General features: G+C 40.4%; 1 protein-coding gene across 2 annotated transcripts in view; it reads left to right on the top strand.

Moving 5' to 3' along the window:
* ube3c (ubiquitin protein ligase E3C) overlaps positions 1-26,361 on the top strand; it is a 177,268-nt gene that overhangs the window by 7,579 nt on the left and 143,328 nt on the right. For both annotated transcript variants that reach the window (XM_043690704.1, XM_043690705.1), the window contains exons 3-8: positions 4,651-4,704; positions 13,343-13,417; positions 14,176-14,322; positions 14,947-15,062; positions 22,359-22,516; positions 24,101-24,263. In XM_043690704.1, the coding sequence (XP_043546639.1) occupies positions 4,651-4,704; positions 13,343-13,417; positions 14,176-14,322; positions 14,947-15,062; positions 22,359-22,516; positions 24,101-24,263 (713 nt within the window). The remainder of the gene's footprint in view (positions 1-4,650; positions 4,705-13,342; positions 13,418-14,175; positions 14,323-14,946; positions 15,063-22,358; positions 22,517-24,100; positions 24,264-26,361) is intronic.

The raw sequence follows: 26,361 nt of genomic DNA, 5'->3' as shown, positions 1-26,361 counted from the left end.
GAGGACTGCAGATGCTGGAGATCAGAGCTGAAAATGTGTTGCTGGAAAAGCGCAGCAGGTCAGGCAGCATCCAAGGAACAGGAGAATCGACGTTGCGGGCATAAGACATTCCTGAAGAAGGGCTTATGCCCGAAACGTCGATTCTCCTGTTCCTTGGATGCTGCCTGACCTGCTGCGCTTTTCCAGCAACACATTTTCAGCTCTGATCTCCAGCATCTGCAGCTCTCACTTTCTCCCCTCAAAATATATCAAGGAGATAGCTTAGATTGAACATTTGATTTTATTAAGAGATAAGTGTAAGGCGCTGTGTTCCAGGTGTGATTTAATTATTCCACCCCTAGTCTTTAAGCAAAATACACTTTATTGTTAAGCACAGATCAAGTGCAAGGACAAAAGGAATTGGCATGACATCATTGAAATACTGAATATATTTAATTACTACTGCATCAATCATTCTAATCTCGCAGCATCCTGTAAATGCACCCTTGGCAATGGCAAATTCAGCAGAAACAAATTTTCCTCACATGCTATCTCCTCTCTCTGTTCTAGCTGATTTGACAAGCATGACTTCCCCTTCATAAATCCATGCTGATTCTGTCTGATCTTGTCACTATTTTCCAAGCGCTTTGCTATTACTACTTTATAATAGACTCTAGCACGTTTCCCACTATCAAGTCAACCTATTTATAATTCACTGTTTTCCTCTGCTTCCCTACTTAAGTAGTGAAGCTACATTAGTGAGACTCCATACCAAAGAAACTCTTCTAGAGTCTATAAAATTTTTGAAGATGTCTGCTAATCTAGCCGATAGATCTTGATCCCCTGTTTAAGGCTTTACAAGAGGTTTGAGTTTTAATCCTGTCAAATTGTGTTGTGGTTTTTATGAAGTCATGTTTTATTTGATTTGTGGTATAAAAGCAGCACGCTAAAATCAAGAAATCTGAAATAAAGACAAAAAGTGCTGCAAGTACTCGATTGTGTAGTGGGGGAGGTGATAACCGAGTGTTAATGTTGCACTGTTAATCCAGAGACCCAGGTACTGTCTTGGGGACCTGGGTTTGAATCCCTCTAAAGTAGATGGCGGAATTTGAATTCAATAAAACTATGGAATTAAGAGTCTAATGATGACCTTGAATCCTTTATCAATTGTCAGGAAGAAAACCCATCTAGTTCACTCATGCCCTTGAGGGACAGAAACTGCAATCCTTACCTGCTCTGACTCCAGACCCACAGCCATGAAGTTGACACTTAACTGCCCTTTGGGCAATTATGGATGGGCAATAAATGATGGCCTAGCATTCATCCCCTCAATTAATTTTAATAGAAAGCATCTCTGGAAATTGAGTTAAAGAATTAATGACCATTCATTGGAACTGAAAAAAGTTTGAATACAGTAGATTTTCAGCAAGTGTGAGAGGCAGGTAAGAGAATGAGAGGGCACAGAGTTATTGTAATTGGGAAGAGAAGTAGTAGTGATTGGAGAAACATCATCAGGAGCGTCGCTCTGAAAGCTAGTGTGCTTCCAATTAAACCTGTTGGACTATAACCTGGTGTTGTGTGATTTTTAACTTTGGCAGAGTTTGGTGGAGACAGGTTCAATTGACACAAGTAGAAGATAATTTGGTGGTTCTCTGAAAAGGAAGACTGTGTAATTTGTGGGGAGAAGGCATGGCAATTGCACATGAATTAAATGCTAACTTGGTGAACTGGTGCAGACACAATGGGCTGAGTTGCCTCTTTACACACTGGAATAACGATGTGAACAAAGAGCGAGCTTGTGGTGGTGTTGAGAATAAGAGTTTAAATCAATGTGGTACTGGGTCAAGTGAGGAAACCATGTATTAAAAGAATGTGTGAATAACAATAGCTATTTTTCCAAATTCATGACTGAGATAAGATAAATCAAAGAAAAAACAGTTGAACTAGTGAACAACCACAAAATGAGGGTTTGGGTTGTGGTCTAAAATTGTTGAATATAGCATTGAGTCTGAAAAGTGTCTGGAGTACTGTTGAAATTTGGTAGAAAGTGTGTTTGGATCTTTGATAACTTGAGGTGAAGAGGGAGATGACAGATATAACTTCTGTTTTCCCTGCTTTTGGATTGCAAGGTGCCAGAGAAAAGGGAGGGGATGTGGGCCGTTGAATAGACCAGGTTATTGCAGAGAGAGTGATCCTTCAGAATATTGAGGAGTGGGAGGGAGCTAAGGGTTCTCCCCTGCCATACCATGGTCACTTGACCTTGTCCATAAAGTTTCACATGAAATGCTCTGACCTTCCTCCTCCCTTCCAGACCAATGATGGAGTTTGCATTGTCCTCATCATCTGCTCTAGTAGCCTCCATATTCAAGTGATCATCATTCACCATCCACATCGAGTGTCATGCCATCATCAAATACAATACTGTCCAAGCTTCTGTGTAAGGTTAATGTAATTTCTCTACTTGTGATTTCTGTACCTCCTATTAATGAGTTCTAATGCTTTATTTGCACTTGCATATGACAATCAGTGATACCAGTTGATAAATGTGTGTCTCCAGAAATCCTCATGTGATTTTTAGACTCATGTTTTCCAAAGAAGAGGTTTCTTTTTGTTTTGGTAGGATGAATAACACCTTTATTGTCTATCGCGCAATCCATGTGTGGTGTCATTCGATGTTTAACTCTATGTACAATCAAACCTGGGACCTTGGATAAATTAGTGGTTGCACCATGCAGTGCTTTTAACCTTGATGGGTACAGGTGCCAAGGATGGTGTTGCGTCATCTTCATATAAGAAGTCTTGTTTAAGGACATTATAAAAATAATGTTAATGCTCATACATTCTAAATACATACACTTAGCCGAGAAGTGTCTCTGATGAAGGGCTTATGCCTAAAACATCAATTCTCCTGCTCCTTGGATGCTGCCTGGCCTGCTGTGCTTTTCTAGCACCCCACTCTCGACTCTGATCTCCAGCATCTGCAGTCCTCATTTTCTCCTACATAATGCACTTACACTGGGAACGCCTTCGCCAAGTCACTCACCATACTGATTTGGAAATCTGTTGCCATTGCTTCAGTGTCGCTGGGTCAAAATACTGCTGTTCCCTCCCTAACAGCATTGTGGGTTTACGCACAGAACTTGGACTGCAGTGGTTCAAGAAGGCAGCTCATCAAATTCTCAAGGGCAGCAAGGAAAGGCAATTATGCTGGTCAATCAGGCATTGACCATGTACCCTGAGTGAATTAAAATTAACTAAATAAATATTTAGTAACGACCAGCTAGGAGAAGTAGCTGAATTTTATAATTGGCCTTTTGACTGTTGTAAAACTTTGCATCCCTGGAGTTAATTCTTTGGAGAAAGTTGATCAATATCTCAGGTCAATTTGAATGAAACCAAGGTTCATATGATTTGAAAACTATCCAACCAGGAAAATCTGACTGTTTAAGCTAAAATGGGCCAAATGCGCTACCCGTGATTTTGTTCGTGTATTGGCAATGTTTCTAACATTGACTCAGTTATAAGATCTGTATTACATTGTTTACTTTTTAAATGATGGTCTGATCATGCTCTTGGAAGATTGCCTGAACCACCCTAAATTATTAATAATTGCAAGATCTGTTTTTCAACGGGGCAGCATGATGGCTGAGTAGTTAGCACTGCTGCCTCTCAGCGCCAGGGTCCCAGGTTCGATTCCAGCCTCGGGCAACTGTCTGTGTGGAGTTTGCACATTCTCCCCGTGTCTGCGTGGTTTTCCTCAGGGTGCTCTGGTTTCCTCCCACCATCCAAAGATGTGCAGATCAGGTGAATTGGCCATGCTAAATTGCCCATAGTGTCAGGTGCATTACTCAGAGGGGAGTGGGTCTGGGTGGATTGCTCTTCGGAGGGTCAGTGTGGACTGGTTGGGCCGAAAGGCCTGTTTCCAACACTGTAGGGAATCTCATCTAACCTAGTCGAAATTGAGTCACCGATTCAAGACCAGTGAGGATACGTTTCTTGATTCATTATGAAGTCCTATTTGAAAGTGATTCTCTTGTGACCTGTTTTTCTATCTTTGCACATATGCATAGTGCTTATTGGTGCTTATGTAATTAGTGCAAAATGTATGGAGTTTTTAATCCTTTGCCTATTGTGCCTTTTTAAAAAAATGTTACATTTAATTTGCCTGTTTATGGGCATTTATCCCCACATTGGTTAGTGTCTGTTAAACTATCTTGGTTATTCGGTCTCATTTAGTACACTAGCGTGCTTTCTTAATCTGTCACCATCTTGAATTATGAATGCCTTAATGCTTCACTTGCTGTTGTATTTGTGAGTTTTCTTGAATTGTACTTCTATTTCACAGAAATGAGGAGTCTGAGTATGTAACCACATGGAGCTAATAGTTTTGTGTGGAATTTATTTTCTCTCCCTTTTTTTTTAAAAAAATGTGGTTTTGCTTTAGTTTGTGAATTTTAGAAACCGAAAATGCTGGAAAGACTTAGCTATGTCAACCTGATCTCCTGCAACGATTTGTCCAAATTGTGTTGAATTGTCTTCCAGTTTTAGGCTGGTGTAATTAGAAAATACTGAATTTTCTTGTTTACTGGTCAAAAGATCATAAACAACAGAAGTATTGGAGAATGAGAACAATGTTTCAAACAAGCTAATGTTGTATAAATCTTTTTGAAGGAAGAAAAAGCTTCACTGCTACATCGAACCCAGGAAGAAAGGCGAAAGCGAGAGGTAAACTGGAGATTTCATTCTCATTAATTTAAAACATCGTGGGCACATTACTGCACACTCGTGGACTTTTACTGAAGACCCTATTCTGTTATAATGATATCCTCTCACAATAATGGAAATTGGAATGTTTCCTGAGTCCAATATGATTGCAGATTGGGTAAATGATACTTTAATGTTTACAGCAGAGGGCAAAAACTTACTGCTTCATAAATATTTGTCTTGGTTTAGTACAGAAATAAATAGCATAATGCCAAACAACTTGAAAACTGAGAATAGATACTTTTGTGATTCTTTCACTGAATAAACAAAAGCTGTAACTTACTGTTTATCAATATAAAACCAAGTCACTGCTAGGCAACCATGCATTCCTTTCTACACTTAATAAACCATGGTGTTACTCAGAGTTCCCAGATCAGCTAGAGACATTAGAACAGCTCAATACTTAATAAAGCACCTGGATTCAGTTCCAGTAAAGTCTAAACTCAAGATGCAACCAGAAAACCAATATCTTCTGTTTGCACCAGCACTTTCCATAAGAAGACCATAAGAAATAGGAGTGGAAGTAAAGCCATTCGGCCCATCGAGTCCACTCCGCCATTCAATCATGGTTGATGGGCATTTCAACGTCAATTACCCACACTCTCCCCGTAGCCCTTAATTGTGAGATTAAGAATTTATCAATCTCTGCCTGGAAGACATTTAATGTCCCGGCCTCCACTGCGCTCTGTGGCAGTGAATTCCACAAACCCACCACTCTCTGCTGAAGAAATGTCTCCCCATTTCCATTCTAAATTGACTCCCTCTAATTCAAAGGCTGTGCCCACAAATCCTAGTATCCCCGCCTGACTGAAACAATTTCCCAGAGTCCACCCTTTCTAAGCCATGCATTATCTTGAAAGTTTCTATTAGATCTCCCCTCAAGCTTCTGAACTCTAACGAACACAATCAGGATCATCAGCTGTTGATCATATGTTAGGCCTACCATTCCAGGGATCAAACGTGTGAATCTCTGCTGGACATGCTCCAGTGCCAGTATGTCCTTCCTGAGGTGTGGGGCCCAAAACTGGAGACAGTATTCTAAATGGGTCCTAGCCAAAGCTTTATAAAGTCTCAGCAGCACATTGCTGCTTTTACATTCCAACCCTCTTGAGATAAATGACAACATGACATTGGTTTTCTTAACCACGCACTCAACCTGCAAGTCAACCTTTAGAGAATCCTGTACTAGCACTCCAGATCTATTTGTACTTTGGCTTTGTGAATTTTCTCATAGTTTATAAATAGTCCATTCCTGTACTCTTTTTTTTTTCCCCAATGTAAGACCTTGCATTTGCTCACGTTGAATTTTGTCAGCCATTTCTTGGACCATTCTTCTAAACTGTCTAAATCTTTCTGTAGCCACCCCACCTCCTTAGAACTACCTGCCTGTCAACCTAATTTCGTATCATCGGTGAACTTTGCCAGAATGCCCCCAGGCTCTTCGTCCAGGTCATTTATATATAAAGTGAACAGCTGCGGCCCCCACACTGAATCCTATTGGATACCACTTGTCACCTGCTGCCATTTCCAAAAAAGAACCTTTTATCCTGACTCTCTGCCTCCTGTCAGGCAGCCAATCCTCAATCTCTGCCAGTAGCTCACCTTGAATACAGTGGGCTCTTGCCTTACTCAGCAGCCTCCTGTGAGGCACCTTATCAAAGGCCTTTTGGAAGTCTAAGGTAACATCCACTGGGTTTCCCTGGTCTAACTTACTTTTTACCTCTTCAAAGAATTGTAGCAGGTTTGTCAGGCTCGTTTCGTGCCTCCTTTAAACTCCAAATTATGAAATTCATTCTTTTGCGTTTGCTGTGGGCTCCCATCTTCTCAGAAGTTGAACTAACACTGTCTTCAACTGTCCGTCTCATTTCTCAAGTATGTCATCCAGATCTCATGACAAAAGTTAGTTTAATATTTATTTCTCCCCTGGCTTTCACCTTTGAGAGTGATGGCAATGACTGTCCACTGCCTTTCATGAGAAATTTTTCTTTGAACCTAAACTTGGAAAGTAACTATCAATGATTAGCAGCCACATTAGACTTCTGTTTAATCACTGATATATTTTCTTCTGCTCTAGCTCACACACACGAGCGCGCACGTACATTTTCGGTTGTGTGTATGTGCCTAGTGTTTTTGTCTTGCATTTCATTCAAATGTTGTGTTAGATTTAAAAACCCAGACACACTGGCTTCCAATAAATGAATAGGTTAATGACTATAGCCTTGAGTATCATAAAATGCCATTTTATGGCACTATTAAAGTGTTTGTCCTTGGTTTACTGAAGTGACCTGTGGCTTTAACAAAGCAATAAACAGTTGCAATTTTCTGTAGCTGTTTTGATATTGTAGAATGCTGTCCGGCTGAATAGATTAACTATATTTTCTTTTACAGTATGTTTAAACTAAACTTCCTGGAGCTGAACATGTAGGTTCTATTGAGATCCATACTCGTTTCTGTAAAGCTAACTAGTACTGACCAAGAGGAAGTTTGCAATGGTGGTCATAGAAATATACAGCATTTTGCATCTTTTGTAAAAGTGCAGGTCATAATTTTAAGCCAGTTTCAACCAGTATGCCCTTAATCTGGGTGTTTTATATGTGTTCAAAGTTTGGGTGAAGATTTGTAGCTCGGGTGCTCGTTGTTGTGGTTCTGTTCGCCGAAAGGACTGCATAAAACACTATATAGGACAAACAGGAAGACAGCTAACGATCCGCATCCATGAACATCAACTAGCCATGAAACGACACGACCAGCTATCCTTAGTAGCCACATACGCAGACGGCAAGCAACATGAATTCGACTGGGACAACACTACCATTAAAGGGCAAGCCAAACAAAGAACAGCCAGGGAATTCCTAGAAGCATGGCACTCATCCACAAACTCCATCAACAAACATATCGACCTGGACCCAATATACCGGCCACTACAGCGGACAGCTGAAACTGACATTCGGAAGTGGCAGGGACAGGCCACTATAAATGCCGGAGGAAACACCACAGAAGCGCTTCACAGGAGGCTCTCAAGCACTGAGGATGTAACCTAGACAGGGGACGAAACGTTTGCAACAAAAATTTCCAGCTCGGCGAACAGTTTTATATGTGCTTTAATGTTAATGAATGGAGAGATAGGAAGGCACTTTTTGGTGAGTTTAAAAACTGGTTTTGAAGCAATTCATAGACTTTGTAATTACATTGTTTTATAGAGCAGAAATAGAACTTAGTCATTGTAGCATGCAATGAAAAGCGCCTGTGCTCTGCAATAGCTCATGGAAATGGAAGCTATGTGTAGGCATGCGCGATACTTCCCACTGGCTGTGTGGCTATGTGGCTTGGAGAATACATTGTTTGGGGCTCTTTGTGAATTGCGAACTTAATCTGCAGGAGGAAGAAAAATGTTACATACTGCCTTAACTGCCAGAATTTCCGACTAAACAAAAAGAGGAATTTTGTTGCAGCTTGCTTGTTTGAGGCTATATCTGGAATACTATATAAGTACTGTACCACATAAGGCAAGGACATACTGTATGTCTTAAAGGCGGTATAGTGAAAACTCAATAGATTGATTCCTAGAATAAGAGGGCTTTTCTGTTAATAGAGATGAAGCAGAATAGCGTTATATTGGAGAATTTGAAGAATCAAAGGTCATCCCCTTGAAACATATATTTTGAAATGACTGACCAGGTAGATGCTGAGAAGCTGTTTCTCCCTGGTTGGAGAGTCTAGAACTAGGAATCACATTCTGAGTGAGGTGCCAGCTATTTAGGACTAAGATGAGAAATTCCTTCATTCAGAAGATGATAAATATTTGGAATTCCAGCAATGCATCCACCTCTGAGCATTCACAATCCTTGGCTTATTGAGTGTATTCAAGACTGAGTGATAGATACATTCTTTAGTTGTTAAAGGAATAAAAAGATAGCTCGAATAAATGTACTTTTTACTACTCATCTGATTTTCTAAGCTTCTGAAGCTAAAAGATAACTCTTCCCTCCATATTAAGGTCGCAAATAGGGATGCTGTCTGGTAATTGTGCAATGCTTCGCACCATTCACTACTCCTCTAAGATACTGAGGCATTGAATGTCCAAATGCAGTAATAAATTGCCAGTATTCAGGTTTGGGCTAACACGTGGCAGTTAACATTTGTGCTATACAAGTGCCAGGCCATGCCATCTCTAACAAGACAGAATCTAACCACCATCCCTAGGCATTCAATGGCATTACCGTCACTGAATCAATAAAGAGTGCAGGAAGACATGCCAGGATCAGATGTATCTAAAAATGGACTGTCAATCCTGGTGAAGCTACAAAACAGCATTAGCAACAATTGTTAGAGCTAAGCAATTTCACAACCCATAGGTGAAATCGAAGCTCTGCAGTCTTGCCGCATCCAGTAGTAAATGATGGTGGATAATTAAACAAGTCCCTGGAGGAGGTGATTCTGTAAGTATCTCCATCATCAGTGATGGGGAAAGACCAACATATCAGTGCAAAAGGTAACACGGAAACATTTGCAGCAATCTTCAGCTAGAAGTTCTGAGTCGATGATCCATCTTGGCCTTCTCCAAAGGTTCCCAACATCATAGAAAGCAGACTTCAATCAATTTGATTCACTCACGTCTCATATCCAGAAACAACTGGAGGCATTGGCAAAGGCTATGGGCCCTGACAACATTCTGGCAATAGTGCTGAAGACTTTTGAAGCAGAACTGGCTGCTCCCCTCGCCAAGTTCTTCCAGTACAGTTACAGCACTGGCATCTAACTGACAATGTGGAAGATTGCCCAGGTGTATCCTCTATGCAAAAAGCAGCACAAATCCAACTAGCCAATTACTGCCACAGTCTACTCGTGATCATCTGAAGGTGTCATCAATTGTGCTATGAAGCAGCATCTGCTCAGCAATAACCTGCTCATGACCGATGCCCAGGTGGGCTTCTACCAGAACCACTTGGCTTCTAACTTCGTTGTAACCTTGTTTCAAACATGGACAAAGAGCTGAACTCCAGAGGTGAAGTGAGAGTGACTGCCCTTGATGTCAAGGCCACATTTGACAGGGTGGCATCAAGGAGTCGTAAATCTGGAATCATTGGGAATTTGTGAATACTCTCTGCTGGTTGGAGTCATACCTGATACATAAGAAAATAGTTATAATTGGAGGTCACTTAGTCAGTTCAGTTCCAGGGCATCATTGTAGGAGTTCCTCAGGATAGTGTCTGAGACCCAACCAGCTTTAGCTGTTTCAGCAATGATTTTCCCTCCATCAGGTCATATGTGGGGATAATTCTGGATGTAGGTTTGCTCGCTGAGGTGAAAGGTTCATTTTCAGAGTTTTGTGACCATACTAGGTAACATCTTCAGTGAGCCTTCAGATGAAGCACTGTTGATGCTTCATCCGGAGGCTCACTGAAGATGTTACCCAGTCATGAAACGTCTGAAAATGAACTTTCCAGCTCAGCGAGCAAACCTACATCCAGAACCTCAACCTGAGCTACAAATCTTAAAACTAGTGGGGATAACTGCTGATTGCACATATTCAGCATCATTTCTGACTTCTGGTACTGAAGCAGTCCATATCCAAATGCTGCAAGACATGAAGAATATCCAAGCTATGGCTGACAGGTGGCAAGTAACATTTGGGTAACACATGCTGTGCCATAAACATCTAAAGGGGGGAATTAAAGCATCATCCCATGATATTCAATTGTGTTATGATCACTGAATCCCACACTATTGCTATTAGTTGCTGCTTCTGCTGTTTAGATGCATGTAATCCTTTTGGTGCCTTCACCATGTTGACACCTTATTTCTTAGGTACTGTTAGCGCAGTGCCCTCCTGAATAGTCCATTGAACCAGGGTTAATCTCCTGACTTGATATTGGTTGAGAGGGGGATATCCAGGGCCATGAGGTTGTGGATTGTGATGAGTACAATTCAGCTGCTGTTGATGTCCCAAGGCACCTAACAGTTGCATAGTCTTGGCTTGCTATGTCTGTTTGAAGTCTATTCCATTTAGAATGTGACAGTGCTATGCAACATGGAGTGTATTCTTGTTGTGAAGAAGGGACTTTGTCTCCACAAGGACGATGCAACGGTCACTCTTACTCATACTGTCATGAACGAATGCATTTGTAGCAAGCAGATTGGTGAGAATGGGGTCAAATATGTTTTTCTCTGTTGGTTCCCTTACCACCTGTTGCAAAGCTAGTCGAGGAGCAATGTCCTCGAGTATTCAATCAGCTCAGTCAGTAGTACTTCAACTGAGCCACTCTTGGTAATCATTGAAATTCTTTCACCCAGAGTACATTTTGCACCCTTGCCACCCTCTGTGTTTCAAGTGTTGTTCAACACTGGTTAAGTACTGATTCATAGTTGAGGGAGCAGGGGTATATCGCATTTAGGAGTTTTCCATGCCAATGTTTAACTTGATGCCATGAAGTCTCATGGAGCCTGGTGTTAGTGTTGAGGGCTTTGAGGGTAACTCACACTCGACTGTACACCACTGTGCTGCCACCTCTGCTGTGTCTATCCTGCCAGTGGTACAGGATGTATCTGGGGATGGTGATGCTGGTGTCTAGGACATCATCATGCTCACAGAATAATACTGACTTCGATATATACTGCCATTCCTTCAGTGTTGCCAGAGCAAAATCCTAGAATTTCCTCCCTAATGACATTGTGGGTGGCACAGTGGTTAGTACTGCTGCTTCACAGCGCCAGAGACACTGGTTCAATTCCCTCCTCAGGTGACTGTCTGTCTGTATGGAGTTTGCACATTCTCCCTGTGTCTGCGTGGGTTTCCTCCGGGTCCTCCGGTTTCCTCCCACAGTGCAGGTTAGGTGAATTGGCCATGCTAAATTGCCCGTAGTGTTAGGTGAAGGAGTAAATATAGGGGAATGGGTCTGGGTGGGTCGCGCTTCGGCGGGTCAGTGTGGACTTGTTGGGCCAAAGGGCCTGTTTCCACACTGTGTGTAAGTAATCTAAGACATTTTTGAGGACCGCAGATGCTGGAGAGTCAGTTGAAAAGTGTGGCGCTTGAAAAGCACAGCAGGTCAGGCAGTGTCCAAGGAGCAGGAGATTTGATGGTTTGGGCATAAGCCCTTCAGGAAGTTTGGAGGGGAAGGAGGCTGAGAGAGAAAGAGGGGTGGGGCTGGCGGAAAATAGGTGGGAAAGTGATAGGTGGATGTAGTTGGAGAGTAATTGTGGTAGGTCGATGGTGAGGATGGAGTGGATAGGTAGGCAGGAAGATGGGCAGTTCAAGAAGATGGTGCTGAGTTGGAGGGTTGGATCAGGGATAAGATGGGAGGAGGGGAGATTTGAAAACTAGTCCACTCTATGTTGATGCCGTGTGGTTGAAAGGTCCTGAGGAGGAAGATGAGGCATTCTTTCTTCCACCGACCAGATGTTCTAAATTAATCTAGTCTTGTTTGCCAGCATTTGACCTGTATTCCTCAATCCTTCCTATTCATGTACTCATCCAGATGCCTTTTAAATGTTGTAATTGTATCAGCCACCGGCAGCTCATTCCAAACATGGACTGCGCTCTGCATGATAATGTTGCCTCTTAGGTCCCTTTTAAATCTTTCCCATCTCACCCTAAGCCGATCTGAGGGTCAGCACTGTTTTTGAGAGACAAGTTGTGCTTGACAAACCTGCTGGAGTTCTTTGAGGATGTAACCAGCAAGATGGATAATGGGGTTCCAGTAGATGTAGTATGCAGTAGTCCCCCACCCCATACCCGTGGGGAATACATTCCAAGACCTACTACAGAAGCCCAAAACCAAGGATAGTCACAAACCCATTCATTTAAATGGGAAATTTACCTTCGCAGCAGCCTCCGGGTCCCCGGTTCTGGAAAGCTCCCGAGAATATGTTTGGGCTGCGGAAAATGGTTTCACGGATATGAGGGTCACCCTGTATATAGACTTCCAGAAAGTGTTTGACAAGGCACTGCGTAAAACATTTTGGATTTTTGGGATTCACCTGCCAGTATACTAGATTCATCTGTCCCTCTTGATTCTGCAGTCTCTCTCAGTTTAAGTGATATGCTTCTTTTCTACTTCTGCCATAGTGGATAAGTTCACAAGTATTTACTTCAGTCTCCAAAGATAATCTAAGGTGCATCTCTGTCCATCCCACTCACCCACCCAGGTTTCCCAGTATGTTTCTTGGAGATGAGCATTATTGTGCATTCCAAGTGACGTTCGAGTGGATGTGCTGCAGTGTCAGTGAGTGCTAATGGAAGGTACAGGTTTTGTTTTTGCCAAGCAGGAGCTAGAAAGAGAAAATGAGCTAAAACTGGGAGTTTCTGAAGGATACAAAGCACAAAGTGCACTCATGCCCACACTCAACAGCTGAAAGGAGAATGGATATGTGTATTTTCCAGTTTTAACTGACACGTAAATGTACATATGTGTGCTGATGTTTCATTCATTCTCAAAGATTTGCTGGCTGTTGAGATGGTACAACAATGCTTCAATGTCATCTTGTGGTCCTGCTTACAATAATGAAGCTAAATCTGTTGAAGAACTGAATATTGAGGAAATGTAAAGCAGCAAAACTTGTCGGACACGCTTGTGAAACTTTTTTTATTTTTTCACTTCAGGAAGAAAGAAGACGGCAAAAGAACACCGTTATTATTCAGTCCTTCCTAAGGGGATATAGGGACAGGAAACAACAAGTAAGTTGCAGAAATGCAATAAAATAAGAGTATTTGAATAAGCTTGAAATTAATGAAGGGCTGGTTTGAGTGTGTTTGGTGCTTTTAAGAGGTACTTTAAGTGTGTGTGTGTGTGTGTGACAGGCAAGAAAAAGTACTTAATTCAGTTACAATATTTCATTTGAAGCATTACTGTAAAATTATGCTCTTAAAGCTAGTGTTTAACTTGCGTATGGATGGCAGAGCAGCAAAACTCTGTGGATGCTGGATATCTGAAATAAAAAAAGTAAAAATGCTGGAAATATTCAGAAATATTCATACAAAGAGAAAATGGTTCAGGCTTTAACTAATTGGCCATTTACCAGAATTCAAGGTCACTGAGTTCTGTTTTAAAAGAAAATCTGTGTGCCCAGTGCTCTGCTGCTGTGCGCCCCTCTCCCTCTTGCCGTGTGCCCAATCGCACCGCCCCCTGCCCTGCTCTCGGGGTTGCCCCCCCCATCCCCCTTCGCCCAGTCTCTCTGTCTGCCTGCCAGTCTCTGTGCCTCTCCCTTTTTCCCGCACTCTGTAGTATTAATTTAAAGTGTTAATTATTTTCAGTGGTTTTTATATGTGTGAAAGCCCATTTTAAGGAAGGATTGTAACTGTTAGGGTATGAAATGTGGTTGTTGGAAAGAAGGAAATATTTTGAATAATGATTTGATGCACAAACAATACCAAGTAACTAATAATCTCAACTGTTCTAGCAAGTTCAATTTTGATTTGTTTTATTTTCTTTGCAGCATATGATTCAACGAAGTGAATTTGATGATTATGTCTCCTTCGCCCAAGCAGGAGGAAATTTTTCTATCAGTGATGGGCATAATTTGACTGTTTTAATAAGAAAACTCCTATTTTTTTACAAACAAAATGAAGATTTGGATAGATTGGTAAGAGTAGAACTTTACCATTGCAATCAAAATGTTCCCAGCGGGCCTTGATTCCCAGTCAAAAATGCGAGTGCTACATCAGTTGTTTTACCTGTCAATATGTGGCTATAGTATCCTGCTTTCTGACTGTCCCAGTGAAACTTCAAGGAGCAACAGTACAACTGTGGCAGTGGAATTACGACATCGAATAATCGGCGTTCGCTTTTGATCAACAGTTTAAACACAATAAAACTATTCTAAACCAGAAGGAATGCAGCACTTTTGGATCACTAAACGTGGGAACCTTTTTGTAAATTGATATTCTCTTGATTTATTGAAGAATTTTTTTCAAGAATGCATGTTTCTCCTTTGGTAATTGTTAGTCAGTGGAAACTGTACTGGCAATGGGAAGAACATGAATTGATTTATGACATGATTTATATATTTTCTTGTTCAGTAGTCTTATTGGTTTCCCTGTCTGTAGATCTGATGAACTTGCAAACACCTTTGTGTTTGCTGAATTGAATGAACCTGAGACTGACATTGTAATGGAAATTGAGTGTTAAATATCACAATAAGACTGGTATTTTTCTCTCCATTCTCTGCAAGATCTAAATTAACTTGAGTTTCCCTTTTTTGTTTCAGACATGGATGTGTCAAAATTTGGTGAAGCATAGTGCTCAATATGTGCAGCAGTTAGCTGATTGTAACAAAGACACATGTTTGTATCAAATAAAATGTTTATTGGGTTTGTGTTGCAGGTAAGCTTTTTTATGGCATACTTCATCTATGATGTGTGATATGAATGGCATTGGAATTAAGAACTTGAAGGAACTAGAGTTGTTTATAAAAATGGGATACTTCTATGGAAACCAGTCTAAGTTAATTTTTTTCTGCCATTTGCAACTGAACTAGAAAAGTTACAATTTAAAATGGCAGACCAAGGGATTTTATATGAATGTGTTATGAAGTTTTATATCCATGTTACAGTAGTTTCATAGTTCTGCTGTACTGGCAAGTTTGCACTTGTCATTGTTGCACTCAGTGATTAGCACTCTTTGACAGGGGAATCAATGAAATACTAATCCTGTGAGGATGGGAACTTCATGATGCAACCCTTTGCTTGCTGCAGTTGCTTCCCCTGCAGTGTTTGTCAGCTATTTCTAGAACCAGTATAAGTTGCTGCATTGCCTTAGACTTTGAAATTTGAAAAAAAATCAACTTTTTAAATTTGGAATACCTCCGCATACCAGGTGTTTTGTTGCAATCCAGAAAATAAAGGAATATAATATGGGAAAATTGACATTGTATCATTTGGCAGAAAGAATAGATGAGAACTGAATACTAATTAAATGGAGAATCACAATAAGCTAGCCATACAGGTTCAGCAGGCAACAGAAGGCAAATGCAATGTTCCACTTCCATTCAAAGGGAATGGAGTATAAAAATAGGGAGGTTTTGTTAAAAATATACAAAGTACTAAAATACTATGAACAGTTTTAGTCACTTTTATCTAAGAGTAGATCTACTGGCGTTAGAGGCAGTCTAGAGAAACTTCACAGGATTGAACCTCGGTAAGTAGGCACTCTGTTATGTGAAGAAGTTGCGTAGGTTGGCGTTTAGAAGAATAAGGGGAGATCTTATTGTAATGTGCAGGATTCTTAGGTGCTTGACAGGGTAAACGCTAAGAGGTTGTTTCTCCTCATGGAGGAATCGCAGACCAGAGAGCATAGTCTTGAGAGTAAGGGGTTGCGAAGTTAGGATAGTGATGAGACATTTCTCCTCTGAGGGTTATAAAGCTGGAACTCATTGCTGCAGAGGGCATTCGAGACTGAGTCATTAAGTATTTTCAAGGCTGAGGTGGACGGACTTATAATCTATAAGGGAATCATGGATTATGGGAATAAGTTAGGAAAATGTAGGTAGGAATCGTAATATCAGCCATAATCTCATTTGCACAGCCAACCTGGTGGGCCAAATCCTTTATTCTTTATTTTATGGCAATGACTTGTTGTCAAGCTTTTATTGATCCCACTGAGTAATGTTGTTAGGGATAGGGCATCGTAGTCTATGTTTTGGGATCATTTTTCCTCGTGTTTTTGGGCTTTCCTCATCTTTGTTTCTGTGGTCAAAACTTAATAATCCACACACCCTATAATATTAGTAGTCTGATGACACTATCAGAAATTTGATTTTGCATTATTAGAGCAGCACCATGTTTACCTACATTATGGGGATTTCATTAGGACAAGCCAAACCTGTGATCTCTACTGCCTTGAAGGTTATCTCCTTCCTTTTCCTTCAGCTGTATCTCCCCATGAAGACTGGGCTCAACTGAGCGTGGTAATGTCATTTTGGAGTCTTAAAAGCTCATGAAATAAGAATGCAATGCTTTGTTCCAGCAGCTTAGAGATTATGGGCTAGTTTAGTTTAAGTCAGCAAAGGCAAGTGGACGAATGAATCTGTTTCTGTATTGTATGACTGTAATATCTGTCAGTGTTCCAAGTTGCGAAGTATAGGTTTATTTTTCTTTGACCGCAATGGTGGTGATCACCTTTTTGGACCATCTTGTTGTCTCTGGTTCCCCAGCTAGGAGAAGGAGAGACATGCTAATTTTCAAGCACTTCTTAGGTCCATCCCCATTTGAGGTGAGCAGAGGACATTTTTGAAAAGTACTGCTTAGTCCAATATGCTGCTGTCCAAAGACGCAAGTGTCCAATGACCTTAATGCATCTGTTGCTTGGGTGTAGGCTTTTGATGATGAGGTGCGCCAAGGTCCACGGTTCAGCGCCAATTGCCTATTACCCCACTGTGTATCTACAAGACTTGACTGATGGACCCCAGTAGAAGATTGAGCCCAACGCAGTTTCATATTTGGGAGCCCAGGTGTCCTCATTGACTGCACAATTTTGACAAGTTGATGGTCAGATTTCAATAATGTGTTGAACTGCAATGACTGAAACCGCCTTTGTTTTTAAACTTACGCATGCACTGTGGGTGTCACTGACTGCTAGCATTGATTGATTGCCTCGGTGATAGTGAGCTGCCTTCTTGAACCGCTATAGTTCATGTCCAGTTGGTTGGCCCACAATGCCCTTGGGAAAGGAGTTCCAAGATTTTGAGCCAGCAGCAGTGAAGATGATACATTTCCAAGTAAGGGTCGTGAGTGGGTTGCAACTGGTGGCATTCTCGTGAATCTACTGCCCTTGTCCTACACGATGGAAGTGGTCATGGGTTTGGAAGGTGGTGTCTGAGGATCTTTGAATTCTGCAGTGCATCTTGTAGATAGTACACACTGTTGCTATTGAGTGTCAGTGGTGGAGGGAGTGGATGTTGTGGATTTGATGTCAATTAAGCAAGTTCTTTTGTCCTGGATGGTGTCTCGCTTCTTGATTATTATTGGAGCTGCACCATCCATCATGATTGAAGAGTGAAGCAGACCCGGTGGGCTGAATAACCAAATTCTGCTCCTGCACTTTATGGTGTTATGAAACCAATTTATGCCTCCGCTGTATTGCTGGGTCAACATCCTGGATCTCCCCCCTTGACAGCTGTTAGTATCACGTTGTACCGATAATAGTGACTCAGGGAGGTGGTTCTCCATGATCTTTAACAATGTGCTGCCCTTGCTCATGAAGGAGACGTGTTAAGAATTGAGTATTGAAAAAAAATACATGATATATTGCTCATTTAGCCTTATTATCTATAAAGGATCTGCTAACTTCTGATGTTATTTTGTGCAGTTTTTTTTGTTTTACCTTCTCTGCCTTTCGTCTGTGTTTTAAAAATGGGGATGTGAACTGTTCATAGTATTTGACCAGCAAATTGCTGGAAGCCAGTGCCATATTTTCACTTAACCTCAGATTGGTTTCTGCATGAACTACTCAGCTCCTGACCTTACTACAGCCAGATCCAAATGTGGACAAAAGAGCAGCACTCCTGAGATGATGAAAATGACTAACCTTGACACCAAGGCAACATTTGACTGAAAGCAGTATCAAGGAGCCCATGCAAATCCAGAATGAGTTGGAATCTGCTGAATGTTGTCTGGTGGTTGGTGCCATACCTAACACAATCTTTGGGTAGTCCACCATTTCAGCTGAAGAACGCCACCACAGGTGCAGTGTCCTCAGCATCCATCTCAGCTGCTTCATTAATGACTTTCCATTGTAAAGTGTGAAGTTAGGATGTTTACTGTTTACACAGGTGATGTTCAGCAATATTTACAGTTTCTCTGATACTTAATTAGTCTGTCCTCATATGCAGCCAGACCTCGACAGCAGTTCGGTTTAGGCTGAATAATGGCAAAGAACGTTCATGCCACCGAAGTACCAGGCATTGGTCATCTCCAACAAGAGAGAATCTAATCAAAGCTCTTGGATATTGTACGGCATTAGCATCACTGAATCTCCCATGATCAACTTCGCGGGTTGGAATTGACCAGAAACTGAACTGGACCAGCCAAATGTGGTGATGAGAGCAGATCAGAAGCTGAGCATTCCGCGAGGAATAATTCCATTCCTCATCTCTACACAGCCTGTCCACCACCTACAAGCAGAAAATGAGGACTGCAGATGCTGGAGATCAGAGCTGAAAATGTGTTGCTGGAAAAGCGCAGCAGGTCAGGCAGCATCCAAGGAACGGGAGAATCGATGTTTCGGGCACAAGCCCTCCTTCACTTGCCTGGATGAGTGCAGCTCTTAAAACACTGAAAAAGATTGACACCATCAAGGATAGAGCAGCCCACTTGGTTGCCACCTTGTCCAAAACCTTCAACGTCGATATACAGTAGAAATAGTGTATACTATCTACAAGATTCACAGAAGCAACTTACCAAGACTCCTTTGACAGCATTTCCAAACTATTGATGCCTACTACCTAGAAGGACAAGGGCTGCAGCTGCATGTGAACACCGGTTCCTGCGCATTCTCTTCCACACCAAGCATTGTCCTGCCATATATTGCTACTGCTTCATTGTCTCTGTTTGCAAATCCTGGAGCTGCCTTAACCGCACAGAATGTACCTTTATTCCATGACTGCAGTGGTTCAGGAAACAGCCTCACCACCAACACAAAGGCAGTTAGGCAAGGTCAATAAATACTGGCCCAGCCAGTGACACTTGCATTCTGCGGCTGAATAAAAACTTAATGTGAAAATGAAGGGATGTCTTCTCCAGTTTCCTCATACCTTCTACAATATGAATGCAAGGTGATAAGATAAAAATATCCATAGTTTGAGCAGCCCATTTAAACATTGTTGTCCAGTTTCACCTTTGAAACTTAGTCCTTGAGTTGATGGGTTGTTGATGTCTTGAACGTTTTTCAAAGCTGCAAATCAATCCCCTTTGGAGAAAACCATTACTTTCGTCAAATTAACTGCTCATTATTCATTTCTTAGCTGCTATAAATCTTTTGACAAAATTTTAGAAAGTTGAGAATAAGTGACCATTATTGGAGATTATTATTATTAATGTCATTTAATAAGAAGGTAAAAATAATATTACTGAGGATGGACGCATCTCCTGGGCCAGATAGCTTTCGTTCCAGTCTTTTAATGGAAGTAGATGAGAACTTGGCAATTGCTGTAGTTATCTTCAGAGTTATTTTGAGTGGGGTCTGTTCTTTTTGAGTCAGAAAGTTACCCCCGCTATTGAAAAAGGTGACCGAGAAAAACTCTGAAATTGAAGATGATTAAGCCTAATTTATTTGGAGGGTGGGTATATTTCAAGAATCTGTAATTGAAGATTGGATGACTGAGAATGTTGAAATATTTAGCTGATCAGAGAGGGAGCAAGCATGTAAAAAAAAAAAGTCATGCTTGACAGAAGTGTTGTGAACTTTGTGCAATTTTGTACTACAGGGCTGTGTGTAAGCTCAGTCTTTCAGCATGTTTAAGATAGAGATTGGTAGTTTGATAAGCAGTGGCTATGGTTATGGGATAGTATCAAAGGTATCTAAGATTATGATCAGTCTTGATCATATTAAAAGTAAGGCAATCTTAGTGATCTGAATGTTGTACTGCTTTTCCTATTTCCTCCTCAGCCTCCCGTACTTTTAGAATGGTTGTCACTTAACAGGTGACTGACACCCTTTAAGTAGTGCCCTCATGGCAGTATTCCTTTGTCCGATCATAAAAATTAATGGGTTTCTATTCAGGTAATGTGTGCCTATAATATGCATTACCTCTTGAAACATTTTCTTGGTGATAAGAAATTGAAGATATATATGCTGTTGGATATCATTTGTTATTTTGAGACTTGCCACCCTCTATTTGCTGTGAAGGTATTAAAATCCCATATTCGATAGAATTCTTACTAAAATGCATATTATTCTAGTTGAAATACCTAATCACTAGTTTGAAGGGACTTGCCGATGCTTGGTCATGGAGTCATACAGCATGGAAACAGGCCCTTTGGCCCAATTTGCCCATGCTGACTGGGTTTCCTAAACTGACCAGTCCCATTTACCTGCATTTGGCCATATCTCTCTCAACCTTTTCTATCCATCTACCTATACAAATGTCTTTAAAATTTTGTATTTGTACCTGCCCCAACCACTTGCTCTGGCATTTCATTTCATAAAATTGGTATGAGTTAAGTAAAAATGAACAAACAGTGCAGTGGCTCTTTATTCAGCCTTAAATTAAGTACAGAAATTACAAAACTAGTTTATATTTGAAATCTGTACAGAAAGATCCATGAAACTAGTGTATAAATGCAACTGTTGTGCAGAGATAGTGAAGCACTTTTACAAAATACTGGAGGATGTACTCTTTATACGCTCAGAGGTAACGAGCAGAACAAATGACCGTACTCCAAAATTAATTGCAGAACTTGATTCATAAGTTTTTAGAGCTCAAGGGAATTATTGGACTTGTATGTAATTTAACTTTGATAAAAAGTGGCTCCTTTTTAAAAGATTATTCATTTAATAACAACATGAAAAGAACTAAGTTGGTTCACAGCAGCAAGTTGGAAGCTCTCTCAATTGTTTGACAAAGAGGCACGGTTGACTTTTGTCTTAAGTGCTGTGTATTGGTACAGCTGATAAATTTGAACTGCTCAAGAGTTTACACTCAGACGCTCTTCTAGCCACCAGACTATTCAATCATGGCCATTTTCATAGCAATAGCTCTGTAATTGAAATGCAGGCCCTTAGTTTTGCGTGTATGGCATGTTGCACCAGTCTGATTAAAATGCAGCTACATTATTAGAGATAAAAATGGGAATGAACTGGAATTCAATATTGGGGAGCAATTCGTGCAAATTCTTATAAAGCCCTAGTTAGATCACCTGCACATTATGATCAGTTCTAGGAAATACACCTAGTGATATATCAGACTTGAGCAAATGCAGGGTAAAGCTCAGTTAGTCAGATGGCTAGTTTGCATTTGCAGAGTAACGTGAACAGAGCGGGTTCAATTCCACATTTGACTGAAATCACCATGAAGGTCCTGCTTTGTTGACCTTGCCTGAGGCATAGTGACCCACTGCTTAAACTACCATCAGTCGTGTTTTTCTAACTTAGAGCAGTGCTGTGGTCTGGTAAGACTATGGTAACTTCAGGGTAAATTTAGACCAAGAATTATTTGAGCTACACGAAAAGATTACACAAATTAGTGTTGTATTCCCTAGAGTTGAGAATTATGAGGATCTGATCCTGGCTTTTTGGGGTATTGAGGGAAATTAAGGTATAGCAGGATGACTTGTGCTGTTTCAAAACCGAGGATGCGAAGGCATTGTCTATAAGTTAAAGCTTTCAGGAAATACTTTGAAATGCAGATGGTAGTTTAGAGGTTCAGAACTCTGACAAATTGAAGTTGATGCTGTATTTGCAACTTGAAAATGTGTGGAAGTTTTCTGTCAACCAAAGATAGTTATGGACATAGAATGAAGGTGAGTATGTGGAGTTAGGATGCAAATCAGTTGTGACTGCAATGAATGGCAAAATGGGTCAAGTGACCTACTCCTGTTTCTGGTGGATCAAATCACATACTTTCAAAAATATTATTTGATTATTTTAAATTCTTCAAGGATCAGACTTATTTTTGTTTCATAGGTTACTGAAGAACTGTGACAATGAAAGTTTGAACATTACTGTGCCTTTGAGGATGATTGAGACCTTTTCCTCAGAAAAAATATATATGCCCATTGTACAGGATGCCAATATTGTAGCATCATTGATTGAACAAATATTGCACTACATGATTCAGAAAGGTTAGTGACTTCTAATAACATGATAGAAGTCTTTTCAGAATATGTTTTAAAAGTGTCTAAAACTGCTCGTATCCTCTTACTAGGTTTCAATGATGTAAATAATTTTTTTAACTTAGTCTTGCTTACTGATTTTGGTTTTCAACATTTATCCATAGAATACAGACGTAGCTACCTAATGGCAGCAAAGCATGCCAGTGTTATCATTTAAATTTAATCTATGGTGATATCAATTCTATCTATCATTTGTCTTGTTGGTCTGACCTGCTTGTTTGTATATTATAAATGTCATTTTTGTTTTTTAAAAAAAATGCAGTTGTGCCAGATTTGATTTATAAGTGTGCTCTCCTAAACAAGCTTTCAATTGCCTGAACTAGGCAACATTTATTCTTGAACTTTAGAACCCCAATTTTTACAATGGCAAATACCTTGTAGTCAGCTTCCCGTACATTTTGAGCAAAAAATCCAAAGTTATATTTCAATTATGCATGTTTTCTAAATGATCATGTTTTTGGAAAGATTATTTTCGACGCAGTAATAGAATCTCCTATCGGCTATATTGATGTAAAACACTTAAACCGCTGATTGTTTTCCACTGTGTGCTTTCCGAATGATGTACAAATTCCCAATGTGTAGATATTTGAAATTGTGAGGGACTGCCTATCAGCGCATATTGTATATTGTGAGGATATTTGGTATATGGTTGAACATTCATTTTTGAATAGGAACCAAATAAATTTAATAAATTTTAAATCCGGTCGATTTGCCAATCTTTGTGTTCAAATTCCCATTGTTTCTTGATGAGCGCATTTCTAACAATTGGAGCATAGCTTCATAAAATTTTTAGTGTTTATTTTTGCTGATTGTTCTTTCTCAACCCAGTCGACCAAGCCTTGACCTAATCTGTGCATCTGTTTTCTTGCCTAATTGTCAATCCATATTAAGAAATAATAGCAACCAAAATTGGCAAGTCCCAACAAAAAGATTTATTTTGATTCTCTTGAAACATTTTGGGCTTCCAGGAGCAAGATACATTTTTGAACTAATTAAGATTGGAGTTGAACATGGGTACCTAAAGGGGTTAAATTTAAAATTGGTCAGGTATGATGGTTTATATTTTCCAAGTGTCTGTCTTGATCTTAAACAATTGACTTAACATATATAATGTTGTTCCATTGTTGTGAATTGCATTTATTGTACTGAGTCCTAAGTTAGGTTTTGTTCCAGCCAGAAATAAGTCTGAATTTGGGAAAAATGGAGCTTCAATTATCCCGATTATCGACTGTTTGCTTGGAGAAAGTTAGGGCTGAATTGCACTTCATCTTGATTGGCAATATGTTAACAAATGCCCATTTAGTTTCTTCTAAGTGTGCTGAGTATGCCAGAAGGATTAGCACTTGGGTAAGAATTTAATGGCTAGTGGCACAGAACCTGAGGTCAACATAATACATGTATTGTTGATTTATTGTTGACAGCAACAGATTTCTTGGGGAATAAAGTATTTAGTTCCTATTAACAAATTAAAGGGAATTATACAATGTCTTTTTTTTGGCTAGACTTGTTAACACATCTTTTATTTTATTGCAGGTTACTACAAATCACTTTACATGTTAATTAATCATAGGCTTCCATCAAGTTTAGAATATTCTGATGTTTCACGAATTTCACATGTACCGCTTGCAGTTACACTCTTGGAGAATTTCCTGAAGCCATTGCACTTTCAATATGCCTCCTGCCCAGAAGGGTCAAGGTAAGAACAAGTTCAAGTATGAAAATTTCAAATAAAGAATCAACTTGATGCTCGCTTGAGACAAGTTTGAATCATGAATGCTGAGGCTATGTTGCCAGAGGATAGCACATTGCTGCTGCAGTGTAATGTTCTATGGTACACAGTTGTCTATTAGTGGCTCTTATTTCACATTATGCTGTGCATTTAATTTTGCAACTATGCAAATCACTGGAATGCTGAAGTCAACCTGCTTGCTTTTCCACTGAGGTAATTAGTAATAATAATTTGTTTTCATCTATTTTACCTGTAAGAGCAAGCAATGCAGTAACTTCATTAGCATCAATTTATTCTGTAAGGCGGATGTGTGACTCAGAAAATTGCACCTGGTGGTATTCTCATGTATCTGCTGCCTTTGTCCTTCTAGCTGGTAGAAATCATGTAGTTGGAGCACACTGCTGCCACTGTGTTGCATTGGAGTGAGTCAGTTTCAGTGTTGGATAGGATGCAAGCTAAGCATTCTTTTTAACCCTAAATAGTGTTGAGCTTTTGAGTGTTGTTGGAGTAGCACCAATCCAGGGAAGTAGAGAATACGCAGGAGCGTATAAATAAAGAAGCAGAAGGCACTTGACCGCTTGATTGAATCTGCTCCAGTAGACACAAGTATCATGATTGATGTGACTACTCCATAATCCCACCTACTCTCATAACCTTTCACCCTTTCACTTAATGCAAATCTGTTGAGCTTTGCCTTAAAAATATTTTAAAAATTGGTTCCATTTCCTTTTGAGAGTTGCAAAGGCACTCAACCTTATGAGAAAATTACTACATTCCTGTTTTAAATTAGTGATTCTTATCTTTAAACAGTGACCTGTGTTTCTCCTTAATTGTTTTCGCGTAGATCTCCAAGGTCTGTGCAGCGGTAGCTTCTAGAACTGGAGCTCAATATGTCGACGTGCTGATTGCCAATGTGCAGAACCTCTGAGCAACTGTGTACTTTAGATGGAATTTTGATATTGACCCCTAGTTCTCGATTCTCCCACCAGAGAAAACATCCTTTCCTCATCCACCTTGTCAACATCTCTCAGGCTCTTGCATTGCTCGATAAAGTTGCTTCTTGCTCTTCTAAACTCCAGCAGATATCAGCTTAATCTGTCCAAAATTTCCCCATAACGCACTGCTTTTGGGTATGACTGTAGTAAAATTCCCTGATTTGCTTCCAATGTATGTCCTTCATCTTTAGGACTAATGCTGTGCAAACCATTCCAGATCCTGGCCATTGCCCATCCAACTGCAATCTCACTACTTCTGATTTCAATTTCTTTTGCAGTCAATAATGTTTGCTGATTTGCATAATTACTTGCTGTATTCACAGGCGATTCATACTCATAGGGCGTCCACATCTGTCTGGTCCTGAGACTGCAATCTATTACCATGCAATAATATGCTTCTTTTTCATTCTTCCTGCCAGAGTAGAGAACTTCAGCTTCGCACATTATACTTCACTTGTCAGATCTTGCCTATTCACTTCATGTATTTTCATTCCTCTGAAATCTTAATATGTCCTGTCTAAAAATTAGTTTCCTACCTATCTTAGAATCATTAGAATAATCAACTGAGGGAAAGCTATGCCTGAAAAATTTGAGTTCTTTGAGGAAATACGAGCAAGGTAGATAAAGGTGAGCCAGTAGATGCAATAGGCTTTTGATAAGCTGCCCACAGGTATGGTTACTTAATAAAATTTGAAAGTGGAGTCGCAGGTAGATGGGATAGTGAAGAAGGTGTTCGGTAGAGTCCTAGAGATGTACAGCATGGAAACAGACCCTTCGGTCCAACCTGTCCATGCTGACCAGATATCCCAACCCAATCTAGTCCCACCTGCCAGCCCCCGGCCCATATCCCTCCAAACCCTTCCTATTCAGATACCCGTCCAAATGCCTCTTAAATGTTGCAATTGTACCAGCCTCCACCACTTCCTCTGGTAGCTCTTTCCATACACATACCACCCTCTGCGTGAAAATATTGCCCCTGAGGTCTCTTTTATATCTTTCCCCTCTCACCCTAAACCTATGCCCTCTAGTTCTGGACTCCCCCACCCCAGGGAAAAGACTTTGCCTATTTA

The sequence above is a fragment of the Chiloscyllium plagiosum genome, chromosome 5, assembly GCF_004010195.1.
Source record: "Chiloscyllium plagiosum isolate BGI_BamShark_2017 chromosome 5, ASM401019v2, whole genome shotgun sequence".
NCBI classification, from domain to species: domain Eukaryota; kingdom Metazoa; phylum Chordata; class Chondrichthyes; order Orectolobiformes; family Hemiscylliidae; genus Chiloscyllium; species Chiloscyllium plagiosum.
The sequence above is the reverse complement of the archived record's forward strand: the minus strand, read 5'-3'. Positions and strand labels throughout refer to the sequence as shown.